The sequence below is a fragment of the Rhinoraja longicauda genome, chromosome 21 (genome assembly GCF_053455715.1).
Source record: "Rhinoraja longicauda isolate Sanriku21f chromosome 21, sRhiLon1.1, whole genome shotgun sequence".
Taxonomy (NCBI): domain Eukaryota; kingdom Metazoa; phylum Chordata; class Chondrichthyes; order Rajiformes; family Arhynchobatidae; genus Rhinoraja; species Rhinoraja longicauda.
In genome coordinates, this window is record NC_135973.1 from 32,695,182 (window position 1) to 32,714,055 (window position 18,874).

General features: G+C 36.5%; 1 protein-coding gene across 4 annotated transcripts in view; it reads right to left on the reverse strand.

The window, feature by feature from the left end:
- The window catches only part of brd8a (bromodomain containing 8a), an 82,666-nt gene that overhangs the window by 17,674 nt on the left and 46,118 nt on the right, over positions 1 to 18,874 (reverse strand). For all 4 annotated transcript variants that reach the window (XM_078418273.1, XM_078418272.1, XM_078418271.1 and 1 more), the window contains 3 exons: positions 17,878 to 17,982; positions 15,718 to 15,762; positions 4,524 to 4,835 (listed from right to left, as the gene is read on the reverse strand). In XM_078418273.1, coding sequence (XP_078274399.1) covers positions 4,524 to 4,835; positions 15,718 to 15,762; positions 17,878 to 17,982 — 462 coding nt within the window. The remainder of the gene's footprint in view (positions 1 to 4,523; positions 4,836 to 15,717; positions 15,763 to 17,877; positions 17,983 to 18,874) is intronic.

Here is an 18,874-nt window from a genome sequence, read left to right on the forward strand (position 1 = left end):
AGCTCTTGTTGCGTGCTAACCACTTAGCAGAAATATTTTTTCTCCTTTGCATCGTCGATAGATTCAAATGCATGTGCTTTGTTTCTGCCCTTAAACCCTTTCCGCTTTCCCTCTCCACAAATTCCCTTATTCTCATTTTCTGCATTTAAAGGATCATTCTCCATAATTTCTCTCGCCTTCAGTATGATCCCACCACCAGCCACAGATCTCTTCTTTCCTTTTTCATCATTTGGATTCACACCTCCCAGATGCACACTTCCATCTCCACCTATACCCACTCCCTTTCTCGTGGCATCTTCCCAAGCAAGTCCAGGAGATTCATCGCCTGCTCTTTCGCAACTTCTCTTCCCAAGACCCAAAGCACTACTTCCAGAAAATGCAATTCACTGCTTTTTCTTACAATTTAAAGTAAAGCGTTCAACGCTCATAATGTGCTGGAAACTGTAGATTTAGTGATGGCTTTGCAGAATATCTTTATTCAATCCACAAAGGTGACCTGAACTTTCAGGTAGCTGCCACTTTAATGCGCACCCTCACTCCACTACATGGTCCTGTTCCAACGATGCCTAAAATTATTTCAAAGAATAGCATCTTATCTTCTGATTGAGCATGTAATAGCCTTCAGGATTCAGGACTTGAATTGAATTCAACAATTTAAAATAGCCAGCCTTTTCGGTTTGCATCAGAACTGGCCTCAGGTACTGTTTTTGAGGAACTTTGATGTCTTGTGATGAGGTGATTGAGCAACAACTACAACCAACTTTATACGTCAATGCAATTTTCATCGTTTCTCATTGGCTTTAGTTTCATGCATGCTTCTTGACATGACACTCCTTGACACAAAGTAATTTAGTCCTTCTGACCCTTCAATGTCCCATGGAAGCAATCCAATTAAACCCATTCCCCCTCTGCCAATTTCCTTTTACCTCTGTAATTTACTCTTTCTCACATGCCCATCAATTCCCCATGAATTGCTCTGCTTTGATGTCAAGGTCAATCATACTCACCTCACTTCTGGAATTCAGTCCTTTTATCCATATTTGGACTAAGGTTGTAATGGGTTGGAAGGAACTGCAGATGCTGATTTAAACCGAAGATAAACACAAAAAGCTGGAGTAACTCTGCGGGTCAGGCAGCATCCCTGCAGGAAAGGAATAGGTGACGTTTTGGGTCGAGACCCTGTAATGGGCGCTGGAGCACAGTGGTCCTGGTGAAGCCAAACTAAGCACTGGTGAGCATGTTATCGATGGCAATAATATTGGCGCCCACACCTTGCTTAATTTTCCAGATGATTGAATGTAGACTGGTTAGTTAGCCATGCTGGATTTGTGGAAAGGGTGTATCTTTTCAATCTTTCACAATATTAGGTAACTATACTGGAGCTGTTAGTTCTAGAATATGAATCTTCGGAACTGGAGTGTCAGGTTGAATCATCTTTGCTGTATCCAGTGCTTGCAGTCATTCTTTGATATCATGTGAATAGAACTGAATTAGCTGAAAACTGGCATCAGTGATGCTGGGAATCTCAGCAAGAAGCCTGAAGATGGTTATAAATGCTTCAGCTTTTATTAAGATGGATTCAACATGGTTTTCAAAAGGGAAATTTGATTGGGAAAAATTTGAGCTCTTGTGAGATTTTAACTAGCAGGATGTATAAAGCTGAACTAGTTGATGTGGTTAATTAATTACAACACAAAAAGCTTCCACTTGTATCATAAGGTTAATTCGATCACCCAGTAGAACAACCCCATTCCACCTATGGGATGATAGGGAAAGTAAGAGGACCTGATAGAAACCTGGGAAACTCCATGTAGACAACACATAAGTTCAGGATCAAAACTGTATTCTTGAAGGCAGTAGAACTAACCTCTGTATCATCATGCCACCCTGTGGTGTACTTGGACTTTCTGAAGTAATATGATAAAGAGATTATGAAACAAATTTAGAGTACTGGGGGACAATGTGACTCACTGAGATAGAGGGCCGGTACACAGTAAACAGAGATTAAGAATGAATGTGTAACTTTTGGGTTGGGTTGCTGCAGAGTTTCGAGCTGTGTAGCATCTGCATACAACAGTAATGGATAAGATAAAATGTAATATATCCATATCACTAATGATATGCAGCTGGGTGAGAGAGTGTGAAATTATAAAATATATCAAGGCTAAAGGAAACAGGCTAAAGGAAAGGTTGAAGAGAAAGCAGATTGACTATAAAGTGGAAAATATGAGCTCATCTATTCTGGTACAAAAAATATACAGGTAGAAGCATTGTGTTTTTTTTAAATGCCCAGAGGAATGATGTTGGGGCTGAGGAGCAACTGTGCATTCATGTGCTTAAGTCACTGAATAGTATGAATGTACATTACTCAATTAGGAAATAAAGTCTCCAGACCAAAAGATGCATTTATTTGTGATTGAGTGCAGTGAGGGCTTACCAAAATGATTCCGGGTCCAATGACTGATGTGTGAAGAGAGATTTAAGGGGACTGAATCTATACTGTTTGGAGTTTAGAATAGTGCAGATGATCTTACTGAAGCATGCAAAATTCTGATGGGGTTTGACAGGGTAGATGCAAGGATGCTCTCGTTTAGCTGGAGTTTCTAAACCCAGGGGTCACATTCTCCAAGTAGGACAGCGATTCAGGACTGATATGAGAGTTCCTCCCCCATAGCAATGAATCTTTGTAATTCTCTATCCAAGTGGGATATGGAGCTCAGTCACTGAATATATTGAAGAGGGAGAATGATTCAATATTTAAGTAATCTAGGGAGATGGCATAAGTACAGAAGATGACACTGAGATAAAAGATCAGCCATTGGATGGTAGAGCACGCTGAGCCAAATGGCCTATTCTTTCTTCTATTCCCATGCCCTAATTGTTGACCTCAACCATTGTTACGAATATCGATTGTGTTTGAGCAGCTTCTTTATCTTCTATTAGTGTTTAAGAGATCACCACTAGTCATAATTAAATGTGGTCAAAATGCAGAACTTTGGTCCCATCCATTGCAACATTGCTTAGATCTATTGATTGTCTGCTACTTTTGATGTTTAGCATGCTGAAAGAGGTACTGCAGATTTGCACAGCCAGCAATAAGTTTTTAGGTACTAATGCCGTTTTCCTGACACTTGCTTCTTCCCTCATCATTAATGTGAATTTGGTTCCATGTGCTTGATTGTAATGATGGCATGAGGATTGGCAAGTCATACGGCAAGTCATAATGTACCACAGTACATTATAATTTTGCTTTTGCTGCAGCCAGCATCTCCTTATAGACATCTAGTCTTGTGATGTCAGATCTGATCTGAATCCATTCATTTACCATGATACTGAAGAGGGGACTTCCAGTGGTGGCCATTTTTACCAATACTGTTATGGACAGATGCATATGCAACAGACAGAATGGGAACAAGGTAGGCTTATCCCTTGTGTTTATCCACTTATCATCTGCCACACAAATCCAGTCTGACAGCTATCCTTTGTGTCTATCTTAGCTATCCTTCAGGATTAGATCAGTTGATCGGCAATGATACAACCATGCCATTCTTAGTTACTGGCACTGATATTCCCCGTCTGAAGCACTCTCTGTGCCTGTGCTACTTTCAGTTCTTCTTCCAAGTGTGTAGCATGGCAGAATGTTAATTCATCATCTGGAGAGTCAGTATTGAGCAGATTTCCTTGCCTGTATCTGATGCCATGAGAATTCATGAGTTCGAGAGGCAATGCTGATGATTCCATTTCTATCTGAAATGAAAACAGAAAACACTGCCAATGCTGAATATTTCCAGCATTTCTGTCTTAATGTCAGATTTCTAGCCTCTGCAATTGCTGATTTCCTCTCTTTCCTGACTGAATGTGACTACATTACCACCTTTTATGGGTTCATCCTGCTGGGGGAACAGGACCTCCCTGAGTATCATGGTGGAATAGTTTGGTACACTGGCTAAAAGGTATGATTCTGCGACTGTGAATCTTTTCAGATGCTGCTTGACCAGTCTGTGACTCAGCTCTCCCAAATGCCATACCAGCTTTCAGATCCTCATGAAAACACTCTGCAAGGTTGACTTGATTAGGTTCCTAATATGGTGTTCAATCATAACTGGTGTGCTTTTTGCAACTTATTGCTTATACATCTATGAGAGTTGAACATATTTTACCCTCTGATTCCAAAAATACACTATTTTCCCCAAACAAATTAAATTAAAATAACTAATACATTTACTTTAAGGAGATTCACGAATGATGAATTCCAATCTATAACACCATGGCAAATTTGTCAACATCATATGTAATCCAGTTTACATGAAAGAGCTGTGGTTCTCTGCAAGACGATTAATATTTAAAAAGCTTAACTGAATACACAATGTTCTGGAGAAAAGTGGAACATCAAGTGACTTATAAACAGCAAGTGCACAAAACACTCAGCATCTGTGGAAAGACAACATAATTAACGTTTCAGACTAATGGCCTTTTAACATCAACTGACATGTCCCTTTTCTATCAAAATATTAATATCTTACCTTTGTCAGATTTAAATACTCTTTCTCTGAACCAAATGTTCTTCCTTCTACTTGCTCTTGGGAATGCTCCGTATTCTTAGAATGTTCAGACACCTCTTTCCCTGAAAGTTTCTGGCACACTTCCATTTTCTCACTTTGTTCTGACAGATCTTTAACAACGTCATTATTCCCTTGGTCCTCGCCTACAGATCCATCCATTTCCTGTTTCTCCATCTTATATTCAGACTTCAAGCCCAGGATCTGTTTGTAAATTTCTTTCTGCATTTCAATTTCATGTTCCTTTTTAGCAATATCAGCCTCCACCTCCACTGCCTATGGAAAAAAGTGTGTACTAAATAAACTTCTTAAGTCAACTAATTATCAATTTACTTTCTTGAGTACTTCAGAAACAAATTATATTGTAACTACATAACAAAATGAAAGTTGAGATCAATTTCTATGTATAAATCATTATCATCGTCTCATTATGGCTACTTAAAAATTTAATCTGAACATTTAGATTGATTTTCTGTGTGAAATATTTGTTCCACCTAAATGCCAGGCAGAATAGTGATGTAATGAGCAGTTTCCCAGTTCCAATCATCTCATGTCAGAACAAAGGCACGCACTTCTCCAATCAGTTCCCATTCTCCGCTATATCATTCCCACAGGACATCAATATGTTCTGAACTGTATCAATTTACTGCTGAATTATGTGTAGCTTTGCATTATAGATCATATCCACAAGGAATTGTATCAAATCTGCCTGAATTAATTGTAACCAACAGCCTCTCTCTAAGTTTATTTCAAGAGACGATATATCGCAATAAAAAAAAATATTCATACACCATTTAAAATTACAGGTAAAAAAATGCTGCTGCTTGCAATGTAATGTTGCATGGTTTATTTCTAGAATACTAATTAAGAGGAACCATAAAGGTCAACATATTCAGAAATTGTAACAAAACCTCCTTAAACTTCTGACAATGATTTGGACAGCTCAACTCAATAGCTAACCCATTTCAATGAATTAATCTTTTTTTAAATGAAAAAATTGTTGTACTATATATTAGTGGATAATTCACTCAATTCTCCCATAGTTCTGGCGACAATGCAAATCTGAACTTTGAAATATATGTCTTGAAAACACTGATTGCAATGGCATCAATTAGTCACAAGGAATATAGTTTGGAATGTACAACTGAGTAGGGATTTATAATTGTGTAACATGTTCAAAGAACAAGATGCATCTACTGAGATATATTAGTTAGTCTATGTTTTCTTTGCTCGGCAACAAAGGGAGATAAATCCTGCCTTAAGATTCAATTTTGTATGTGGCTAATCTTTATTAAATCTTCTCAATAAATATTGCAAGGCTAATCTATTAATAATTGCATAAAAATCTTTCAGAGCAATCTTTTTGAAAATGGTTTCACAAAGTGGATTCACATCCCTTAAATGGATGCAAGTTTCTACAATATAGATTTTGCCAGACCATGAACATATTTTAAAAAAGCTATTACAACTGTTAACATCAAGGTTTTGTTATACAAAGACAAAAATATTCAGAACCATTTTGATCTGTGTCCTTCATGCAGTCCACAGTACAATTTCATAAAACATTCACTTTTACGATGCATTGGTCTACTCTCTGAAAGAATATATAAGTATGAAAATAATGAAAACAATCTTAAATAATTTAAGACTTTTTCAGTTCACCAAATAACCTAATCGTGGAAAGACAGCCTTGTTGGATCCCATCCAGAAACTTTGATTGTTTTTGGGATGTGACTCTAATATATTCAATTTAAAATGTTTTCTTCAAATTTTCAACTTAGCACTTTTGCCACATGACACAATACATTTGTAGCAAACCAGCACGTTGTCAGATCTTCCACTGTACCTTTCTAACACTTGCATGAAGGTATTTATGGTGGTATGAACAATTTCCTTCTGTTGGCTTGTACTAGAACACAGGGCTTCATAGAAGCAAACAATGCTCTGCAGAGTTGAATAATTAAGACTATGGACCAATTGGGTTAGGATAAGGCCATGTGTCCAGAGGCTTCTTTTGGCATCTTAATTGTGGACCAAATGGTTTAATAAACTAGTATACCTTCCAAGCAAAATTCTGTAAATTTATTATATGCGATCTTGCTACACCTTATTTCATCATTGACACTAATTTAAAACGACAGTTTATAATCCATTTGTATTTAAAATGGGAGGTTGCATTCGTTCAACAAATCACATTTAATTTTTAATGTTATAGTGAATACATTTCTTCAAATATGATCCAACTATTTAAAAAGGTCCAGTGATCAGTGTGCTGAAATAATCAATCCAAAGTCAGGTTCTGATGATAATGGATCCAAAAAATCCTATTTCTCAACCAACCTGAGGTGACAGACACGAAAATCTGAATATTTATCAGCAGAAAGATATAAAAAGTTACCAAACAGTATAAACCTCAGACACACAAGAGTGCAGATATTGGAATCTTGAGTAAAACATAAAGTGCTGAAGGATTTCAGTGCGTCAGGCAGCTACTGTGGAAGAAAATGGATGGACAATCTTTTGAGTTGGGCCCTATCTTCAAACCTCTTACTTATTCATATATCCGGAAAGACAGGAAAATCCCCAAATGGACATCAGGAACATGTTGGATCACCCTGGAGATACATTGATTGGAAATATTGGAATGTATCAATCTATGTTTAAAATCTATGTCCAAAGACGTACAGGTATGTCGGTTAATTGGCTGGGTAAAGGTAAAAATTGTCCCTAGTGGGTGTAGGATAGTGTTAATGTGCGGGGATCGCTGGGCGGCACGGACTTGGTGGGCCGAAAAGGCCTGTTTCCGGCTATATATATATATGATATGATATGATGAGAATGAAATAGTGCCAAAAGGATTTCCCATACACAAGCTCATCAGCAGGCAAATATGTGAATCACACTGCACTAGTTTATGACATGGAAGGAATCAATAGACAATTAAATTGCTTGCGTGACTAACCCTTGCAATAATGTCTCTTTTATAAATGAACTTTGCACGGTGCTAAGAGCTTACTCTGAAAAAACCTAAGAATTTTAACTGAAATATAACCATTAGAATACATTTTTTACTGTACAAAGATCATATTATTTTTTCAGTAGCTCCATTTACTCTGATACTTAACCAGTAACACTGGAAATAACATTTTGTGGTATTACTTTTGATGTTTTCCCTCATACTGAACCACAACCATGGTCTAGAAATCTTTATTGAACTAAAATCAATTCCCATTAATCAAACAATATTACTATGAACACTGCCTGGGACCATAGTTCTAGTTGGGAAATTTGGTGCTGTAAATCATATTGGTAATGTGGCCTTAGCAGAAAGGAGAGGTTCACGACCTTAGAATACGTCAAAGTACTTGACAGCTAAAGAAGTGCTTTTGAAGGTTAGTTACTGTTGTAATGCAAGAAACATAGCAGCCAATTTTATGCAAAATTCTATAATGTGAAAATGACTGGATGATGTTGAAATGATGTTGCTTAATAAATAAATTTGAGAAAGAACTCTCCAGTTTCTTTGTAAAAATGTTGATGTTCGGTATGCACATGTTGGGCTGAAGATCTGTTTCTGTGCTACATGACTCTCTGACCCATTGTTCCATTTCAGTGTCCACTTATTTTGCTCATACCATTAGAGTAGCCAGGTTTTTTAGATTAAATTAAAAAAAATCATGACAATATTTGAACAATTTTGATCCACACAAATCACCAGCTGTATTTCATCTATATTTATCAGCCTAATCTTCAATTCCTGTAAATTGTTGCCTAGTCTCCCCTTACATGCATCCATACTATTCAATTTCAAATTCCTTCAGGGATTTCTCAGTGACCATAATATATTAATGTACTCTAGATATGGGTTTTATCTACAAGTGATTTATCTGCGTCCATCATAAATAACTCAAAAAGATCGCTGAATAAAACCCTGCTTCCTGTCTCACAAGAGGTCCAGTTTGCTCATCCTATTTTATGAACTCCCTCTCATTTTTGGTCATCTAAATACTAAAACTCTTGTTTGTTTGTTCCTAAACTACAGCCAAAACGATACACAATAGCGCAACAATTTTAGGCCCACCTTCATCCCTTTGGTGCTAATGGAAGAAGTTTAATTGAAATCGGAGTTATATTTTTAGAGTTATTCCCATTTTAAAGTTTAAATCTATCTCCTAGGGAGGGGGATGGGGTGGGGGGGAAGGGGGCACGAGGAAGGGGGAGGAGGGGAGGAGGAGAGGATGCTGCACCAATGCAGGAGAGGTTTGGGCCCAACGGGTCCACTTCGTCTAGTACCTTTGTAAAACTTACCTATACACTCTTCACTGCCTCGACATCTTTCTTAAAATATGGCAACCAGAACTAGTCAATACAGTTTTAGCATAACTTCTCTATTCTTGAATTCTATTCTTCTAGAAATAAATCTTTGTGGTTGGATTACTTATTGTTTGGCGTTGCTAATCTACAACATAACCTTTAGTGCTGGGCATAATGATATTCTGAGATCCCTTTGTTTCTTTTTTCCATCTAAACTCCCACATAATCAGTGGGTTTGCTTTACTTGCTACCAAAATGTACCATCTCACATCTGCAAGTTTATTTTTTTGTAATTTTTTTGTAGGACTTCTCTGTATCACATATTCCCATCCGCCCCAACATTTAGTTTCACCAATAAAATAAGACACCGTCGTTATTTCCAGTAGATATCATCAGTGTAAATTGTGAACAGTAGAGACCCCAGCAGGATCTAAATGGAACATCATTAGCCCAGAAGGACAGAGTGCTGGTTGAATCAACTCAGCACGTCAGGCAACATCTCTGTAGAACATGGATATGTGACATCTTGACCTGAAGTCACGTGTTCATGTTCTTCAGTGATGCTGCCTGACTTGTTGAGTTACTTCAGCACTTTATGTCCTTTTATGTATTAACCAGCATTCGCAGTTGTTTGTTTCCATCATTAGCCCAGAGGCCAGCTAGCAACTGACTCTAGAACTTGTCCCCACTCATTCTCCTCAGATATTTTTTGGTAGTCTATTAGAAGAAAAAATTTCATTTAGCATTTTAAAATCTGGAAAGATTATATCAACTTAATTGCCATTATTAATTTCTCTGATACCTCCTTAAAGTTCCCCAAGCACTGGCATTTTACATAAGTTATTTCATTCAAAAGATGTCACAACTTGGAACACTGCAGTACTCCTTCAGTTCCAGATTGAGTGCCAACATAACTTATGTAGTCAAGTTATTAGAGTGAGACCTAAACCGGCATCCTTCTAACTGTGCCACCTCAAGGTGAACCATGATCATATAAATGATTGGATGTCTTTCTAACTTGAAAGTAAAAGAGATTAACTGTTGTTCTAAGCAAGTCAAACCTCAGGGTACAAATTGTGCAACGTTATTCCTAAAACTCAACGTGGGGATAGGACATGGAAGAGGAAATAGAATGTCTGTAATCAAGTTAAAAGTTTAGTTATCAACTATCATATCACAACAAATTAGATAACAATTATACTTATTTTAGCCTCTATATTCTATTACGAGATTAAATTAATTTACGGCTTCAGATAAACCTACAGGATATGGATATAGTGAATGAGTACATTCACCATTTAAATAAAATGGTAAAGACAAATTAAAATGTTTACAATTACTAAATATTTTGTTCCTTTGCTTTATTTGGATTTCTTCCATAGAGATGTTACACATCAACATAATGAAACATACTAGTGGGAAAATAATGGACTACCTTTATAGAGCCCTGAAATTTTATATCAGTTATTTACATACGCAGTTATTTACTTAATTTAATTTACTTAATTTAAAATTTGATCCGAGAATATGGGGAAGAAAGTTCAGACCAGTTCAATATTTCCTTGATTCATGCAAATTATATGAAGCTGGTATTAAAGTTGGAGACTTAATTTTTTTTTTAATGTAATGAATTATTTAATACATTGTGACTGATTCAGGTGTAAGAAATGAAATTAACTGCCATATATGACGTTATCAAGCACATACATATTACATATCAAATGAAAAGAACATACCTGGTGAACTTTGCTGGAAGTTTTTCTTTTGGATATGGTGTTCATTGAGACGAGTGATACAGAAGCCGAATAATGAACCATTTACCAAATGTTTGGTACACAGTGCAAACATCAATACCTTTACCCCATCATAATGTGGGCCAACAGCAGAATTTAGCTTCCTTGAAGTTTCTCCCAATTTCGAACAATGTTTTGGAAATGTGCTTTGCTGCACATTGTGATGCAATAACAAACCCTCCGACATTGTTAATGATATTAAATGCAATCTAATAACTGTACTACAACACTGAAGTTTAGGTCGAACTAGAGAGGACACAGCCTAATCTAACGACATCCTAAACTACACAACTAATTTATTATGTAAATTCGATTCCAGCTGTCGAAAGGTCTGCTAGGCAACCTGACTAATAATGTATTATTTACCTCGTAATGGTTCCTCTTATACCAAGCTTAGAAGAGAAATCTGAAACTTTATAAAATAGAGTTGCATCTCATCTTCACTCTCATGACAGATGGTACTTACCCAGAAATAAGGCTATTGCTGAGGTAATTCAACAAATAAAATTTGCGACAAATATTCACGAGAATGTAATTCATTTAAAAGATTCAGCAATGCACAAAGGCAATGTCCCAATTTCTGTATTGAAATAGATATTAACATAACCTCATTTGCTATAGAAGTTTTCTAAAGCCATCAAACCTTTTAGTTTGTCTATATCATTTTATTCAGCACATATATTGTTCTCAGAACAAAAACTGTACATTAGAAACAAGGCTGTACAATACAATTAATTTCCATCAATACAGATGAAGACAGTACAATTTAATTTGTCTTTATAGAGTGCTGTACATTTCACATCATCAGGTCCTACTGGAGATAGTCACTTCTTCATTTTCATATCTGCTTCAATCGCACAGCGACGTCCTCTTGTACCACCATCCTGATGGAAGAAACAATTACTCTTTTTCACTGCCTATTGGGGAGTCATTAAATATTTACAGGTTTGTGGGGGTTTCTTTGTTATATTTCAGAATATCTCAGTTTATGAGGGAGACTGCACATGCGCTAGAAGGAAAAAAAGTGAAAAGCACAAACAAATTGACAAATAGCTTGCACTGTATTCTTTTGTAATACTTTCCATTAAGAAAATAAAAATGACTTGATTTATAAATTAAACCAAAAAATATTAACAGGGATAAAACTCCATCCATAATAACGGCTTCAGAGAACATTATACTTATATATAAATTAATAGAAGACAGGAAAACCTGATTGGCGCTTTATTATTAACAGCTTCCAAGGCAAGATTAATTAAGCGAGTTTGAAAATTTGATATCACATAAACAAGAACCTTAACATATAAAATATTCCTGCAATTTCTTAAGCCTAGCAACTTCTTCATTTGAAGAAGAAAATTTCAAACAGTGCGTTCCACTCACCTGGCAGCAGCAATTAACTGCTTTGCTGAGATGGTTAACAGTACTTTGTCATCAGATGACCTCACAGCACTTGCTGTTGCTGGCTGAAATACATGGGGAAACTCGTAACATCAACACCGGACAGCTTTTAAAAATGAGTTTCAGTTAAATTGAAATAAAATATTTTTAAAACTAATGATTGATTTAAACAGAAGCTTCTGTGTGTTAAGTTGACATGCAGTTGCTGAAATAAAAGTAAATTCAGAACACACAAAGCTCCCAGATTTCCATGTATTTCAGCCAGTGTAGCGACATCATCATCATCTGATGACAAAAAGTTGCTAACGATCTCTACAAAGTAGTTAATTGCTGTAAACAGGTGAGGAAAACACTCCCTTTGAATGCTCTGTGCAGACAAAATGATAAAACTGAATTAGTGCACGGAACAAAATGCTGGAGGAATGTCTGTTCATTTAAATATGTGGGAATGGAATTTTAATAAGAAAAATTTAAGCTCTTACATTTAAAAATTTAGAAAGTGGGAAGTATGTAATGCATGAATCAGTAATTATCATAATTTGAATGATTAATTTGGCAACCCATTCCATTAAAGCTTTTACACTGTAACTAAAGATTGTTGTGTATATCTGCAAAGATAAGTTGGATGTATAGAATTGAAATACAAATGGATAACTATGGCGAATGACTGGAGAATTTTAAGAATACAATGCTGTTATAACTAGTTGACCATATTTACGAATATAAGAATGCAGGACATGGTGATTCGTACTTAAATTTTGATAGCTGTATGTGCCTAACAAAGCAATAAAACTACCATATTTAATGATATTTGCAATTTATATAAGTTATTAGAAAAAGCATTTGCTGAATGTTGAATCAGTGACCTCAAAAAAATCAGATGCCTTCATATGGCCCACACAGACAAAATAATTTAAAGATATTACTGGGAAAAATGTCAGCTCTTCAAAAGTGTTGCAATACCATTTAAATGCTGCTTTCAAACATATTCCCAACATATTAGGCAATTCTTAAACATTCTCGGTTTTTCAATTAAGTTATAAAATCATCTTCCTGTGTGACAATATTTCACTTGCAATATACATGGCCACACAATACATTTAATTTAAATCTGTGTGTTTTTTATGAAGGAAGTAATTTGTCTTGAAAGTGTTTCCCTCAAAATAATGGACAAATAAACTTTATACAGACATTCACAATATCAATAATTACAAGTCAGATACAACCTTTGGACATGGTTGCCTAACTCAGAATGGAATAGAGCAGGGAGCTATCTTACTTATCTTAATAACACATTCTTACTGATATAATAGATATAAAATTAAGCAAATCTTATTACTTTTTAATTCATTCCGCTGCCCTAACCAAAATGTATTCTATTCAAATAGTCTTCCTAAAAAGAGGCACATTGATGCAATATATATTCATTTCAATTAGTCTCATTTCCTAACACTCTGAATACAAGCAGCTGCTCCGTTAAAAGTGCTCAACAAAATCGACTCTGTACAAAATTAACTCCAAATGAAAATAAAATGCTTTCTGGAATCTCCTCAAAGTCTGTTATTAATAAAGGAGATTAGCATCAATAGTCTTTCTGGACCATTGGTGGGGGGGCCGCTGAAAGAACAAAATGGGACCCAGCGTGGAGGAGACTGCTTAGAGGACAAGGAGCGGCCCAGTGTGTGTAGGGGGGGGGGGGGGGGGGGGGGGGGAGGAGACCGAGAAAAAAGAGGGACCATGATGGACTAAATGGAATACTTTGTAAGTTTATAGCCCAAATCGAGTCCACATGAATTTTCATGAGCCTGGCGTCAAACTACCATGATATGGAAATTAATACAAGCTTCGGAATAATATTTCATGACTTCACTTTCTATAATTTTAATTAATTAGGTTAAATGGCAGATTTCAGTTCATTATGTCTTATTTGTGTGGCAATAGTAAACAATGTATTTTTCAAAATTGTAAACTGGATACATGGAAAGTGACATATTGTGAGGAATTGGAGATGAGTGTAGTACACGGCAGGGTAGTCACTGTACTTCTACTACATTTTATTTGTTTGGAAATATATAACCAAATTATTTATCACTTGCTTAAAATAATGAGCTAGTGATGCATTCAAAAACTACTCACAATCAGAAGTACTAATGTAACAATGGAATTACTTATTTAAAGTTTATTCTATAGCAATTAGGAGTTAACTACATCCTATATAAATGCAATTCAAAATTAGATCTATGCCTATAACCAAATGTTAAAGACCTGCAGGAAAAGAGACAGTCAGTTATCACTACCATTATTTTGCTGGTTCAGATTTCAACCAAACATCAAACTGGCTTTTAAACTAATGGCAATGTGCAGGATGAAGTGGATTCAAATGCGATTATCAGATAAACCAGCAGAAATTTACATCTCTGAATATTTGTGATTTCTGGTGCCGTACCAAAGCCCCTTGTTCATATGTTCTGTTGATTCTCTTACTTAATCAAAATCCCTTTTTATGTACTCATCAGCTGACTAATGCACTTAAATAGCCGACTACACCAATGAACACTCTCAAAGTAGCATTTTTTAATGAAGAAATGAAAAGGAACATTAACTATAATAAAGAAACAGGATCTGTTCGACAAAGTACTGCATTGTGGAGAAAAAACATTGGTGACATGGCTCCCTCCTATCGAAATCCTGTGTAAGATGGATACTTTTGAATCTATACTGTGTTCAAAAAGCAGCTTTCCAAAATATTTTTTCAATGTTGTATTAGTCACCAGAACATGATACAAAAGGAAAGGTGCTGGAGTGATATCCCATCTAGAAACCTCTGTAAATATTTAATTGGAAGCACCACAGAAAGCTAGGCTTTTCCATAAGACAGCAGGATGTGGTATAAAACACTGACTGAATTAACAATAAATGTTATTACGTGCTGCCAGTTCACTCAAGTGGAAACTGGGACCCGCAGAAAGGCTGTTCAGAATTAACGGAACAGCATTCCACAACTATGAAACATCACCTACCTGTCCTGATGTAGAGCCCTACCACAGTGAACGCAGGCTGCATGTGGCTGCTCCTAATCGCTGGATCACGAGCATTTAGATCAAGTGCAACTCTAGCAACATAATGTGCAATTTTTCCTAAACTTTTCTTTACTAGATCTAGAAGCTTTCTTCGATTTGTTTGTATCTCTTTGGCTTCTTGAAAATCTTGGCAGATACTGTAGGATTATGAATATCTAGTCCCCAACTTTCTTATAGTTAAAATAAACTGTTGTGTTGGCTGAAGTTTCTGCTTATGCTGTTTGTTTCCATATTGAAATTGAAAAGTCTTCCTCCAATCAGCACCTAACTATCAGCTCAGCCACAAACAACTATGAAATGGCACTGACTTCACAGCAGTCAAAAAGCAGGTGGAGTTGCTGATCAATATGGCATTTATGGAAGGATGAAATATCAGATATTATTGAACCTAATGAAATAAATTGAAACAATCTCATCAAAACAAACTTCCACAAATAAACAGTCAAACTTAAACCAGCTATGAAATACAGTTTGATTGATCAAAATAATTTGGCTTAAAACACAGGGCATTCACTCATATTCTGACACCTCCTAAAACTGAGTTATCTGTACACTGCATTGAATACTTACAAAGAGAGAGAGAAGAAAGGCAGGAGAGCCCATTGGGACACTGTCCTGTTAAAGGACAAATAAGAAAAAAAACACCAAATCAGATTCAACCTGAGTAAACATGAAAGCAAACCAGCTACACTCCCTCCGAAGCTCTCAATCTGCATTTCTATTCGATGCAATTTTAAGATGGTCGGTAATCCATCTATTTGAATGGTTTATTTCTGGGTCACAGCTCGAGTTAGAAAATTGAGGGCCATTACTGTAAAAGATGCATGTCAATAAGTGGTGGCAAGTAAGAGTTAAGCTGCTAATTTATGCGTGACAATTAGTTTATTAGTTGTTAATATTACAACAATATTTTTTATCTGTGATTATACTTCTGGCTAGGATTCTATAATTGTTCTGTTGGCATGACTGGTTTTGGACTATGGTATGTAGAAACTAAGGATATGAAACATACCCTTGATTACAAATTACTATTCAAGATTTTAAATGCAATTCCTGTGATACTTTCACATTGCTTTCAATTTTATTATGCTTCAACTACCATGAATATGGAAATGTATAATATTTGATTGGAACATTATGCTGCACATTATTAAATAACATTTTTATTTTTGATGCAATACTTGTGGACAGTACTGATAGCAATCCCAGTGAGTGTCATCTCACTGCCAAATAAAAACAAATTGGGTACTGCAAGTGACACCAGATAGATTTATTCATCGGAAGATTGCTCATTATTACTGAACTGTCACCAAACACATTCCTGCAATACTTCTCTTCTTTATTACAATTCCTGAAAATACCCCGTCGAATGGCCTACAAAGAAGTAACAATGTCCATTTAATATTTTTGGGACTTCCAATGTCTCGCCCTTAAATAACAATATTCAGCTGATGACAACAGTGTAAATTTATTCCCAAAGTAGAAAGGTGGCATGTTAAACTACATCTTTAGGGTAAAATAAGCATAAGTTGAGATAGAAAAAAATGAGAGCAAAAATAGGGAGAAAATAGGAGGGAAAGTGACCAGAGGCCAAGCTAAAAGAAACTTGTTAAAATTATTTTAAATATTTAATCTAGTTTTACATTGTTATGTGTGTAAAGTTGTTCTTAATGCCCAAGGACTTTAGATGGTAATATTCGTTTATATTCAGTGCCATCTTTCATAAGATGGGAGACGGAAATCTCTTATGAAGTGTTGCCAAATTATAGGTTAAAATACAAACTTCCACTGAGTAAATAAAATTACAGGTAAAACCTGCTTTATTTACCCACAGTCCATTGAACAGTTTGGCACATTGCCCATTTTATAAAGAATTATTTCATTTATTCACGTGCAATCTCAGAGATCCTCAGCCATTATTCAACAGCAGTGAAAATTACGGTTTGACAAAGTGCAATATCCATATTATTATTATTTTTTTGTCATATTTCAGATACAGCGCGGAAACAGGCCTTTTCGGCCCACCAAGTCTGCGCCGCCCAGCAATCCCCGCACATTAACACTATCCTACACACACTAGGGACAATTTTTACATTTACCCAGTCAATTAACCTACATACCTGTACGTCTTTGGAGTGTGGGAGGAAACCGAAGATCTCGGAGAAAACCCACGCAGGTCACAGGGAGAACGTACAAACTCCATACAGTACAGCACCCGTAGTCAGGATTGAACCTGAGTCTCCGGCGCTGCATTCGCTGTAAAGCAGCAACTCTACCGTTGCGCCACCGTGCAAATTCCTTTGATTTAATATTTCTACTATACCTCTAAGTGAGCATTTTGTGAACTACACAGGAAAGCAGCGGATGAGAACAAGTAAACTTACAATATTAGGGGACACATTTGACTGGGAATGCTAGCTGCAAATTAGTATTGAGTTAACTGTAAAGTAGTTCACTGAAGCAATAAATTACACGTGATTTCTCTTTCCATCCAACATGTATGAAGGAAGGAATAGAGCCGAAATTCAATACCAACCACTGTTTATCCTTACAACATACAGATGACAATGATGCCCAAGGATCTCCAATTCAAGTCAAATCTAAATAATTAATTTATTGCAAAGTTTGGTATTTTGTTTTTTTAAATAATAATAGCACAGATTTTGTGGTTCAACACAAAAAAACAATGGCAGTGATGGTTCTGGCTCTACATAAAATCTTCTGACTTACCTTCTCTGCAGCATCCTGCTTTCTTGTTGATTCACGCCCCCGCAGACTCTTAGCACTGATTCCAGACTCTGAGGTTTGCATTATCAATTGAGTGGCTAAGAATTGCTGAAGGAACAAAAATATCAAAGGAAGATAAAGCTCGACTTAAGGTTAAAGAAGACCAATATTACCACTCATTTATTGTCTATATTGTATTTCTACTATCATTTTAGACCATTTTTCCAAATTGTGGGGGATGAAGGGGACTTTCACAGGGACCATGAAAGCGATCTTGGAGTGACTTCTGACACATTAAATTCACTGAACTGAAGTAAAACAACAAATGGAACACTGATTTGTGTACCCAAGTAATGTCCAACAGAAATTACTGACCAGACATTGATATGGTTGCATGATCTGCATTAACTTTCATAGAAAATGTCAAGACTTACACTAACAATTCAGCAAAATGTACTTAAGACATGCTTATTTACTTAACAAAGGGAACCATTCAGTAACCAGGGAAGTAAAACATTCAAGTTGATCAAATGACATATGCAGTTTGTTTAGGAAAATAATGGCAGATGCTGGTAGAAATCGAAGGTATTTATTCACAAAATGCTGGAGTAACTCAGCAGGTCAGGCAGCATCTCAGGAGAGAAGGAATGGGTGGCGTTTCGGGACGAGACCCTTCTTCAGACTGATGTCAGGGGGGCGGGACAAAGGAAGGATATAGGTGGAGACAGGAAGATAGAGGGAGAACTGGGAAGGGGAGGGGAAGAGAGGGACAGAGGAACTATCTAAAGTTGGAGAAGTCAATGTTCATACCGCTGGGCTGCAAGCTGCCCAAGTGAAATATGGGGTGCTGTTCCTCCAATTTCCGGTGGGCCTCACTATGGCACTGGAGGAGGCCCATGACAGAAAGGTCAGACTGGGAGTGGGAGGGGGAGTTGAAGTGCTCAGCCACCGGGAGATCAGATTGGTTAAGGCGGACTGAGCGAAGGTGTTGAGCGAAACG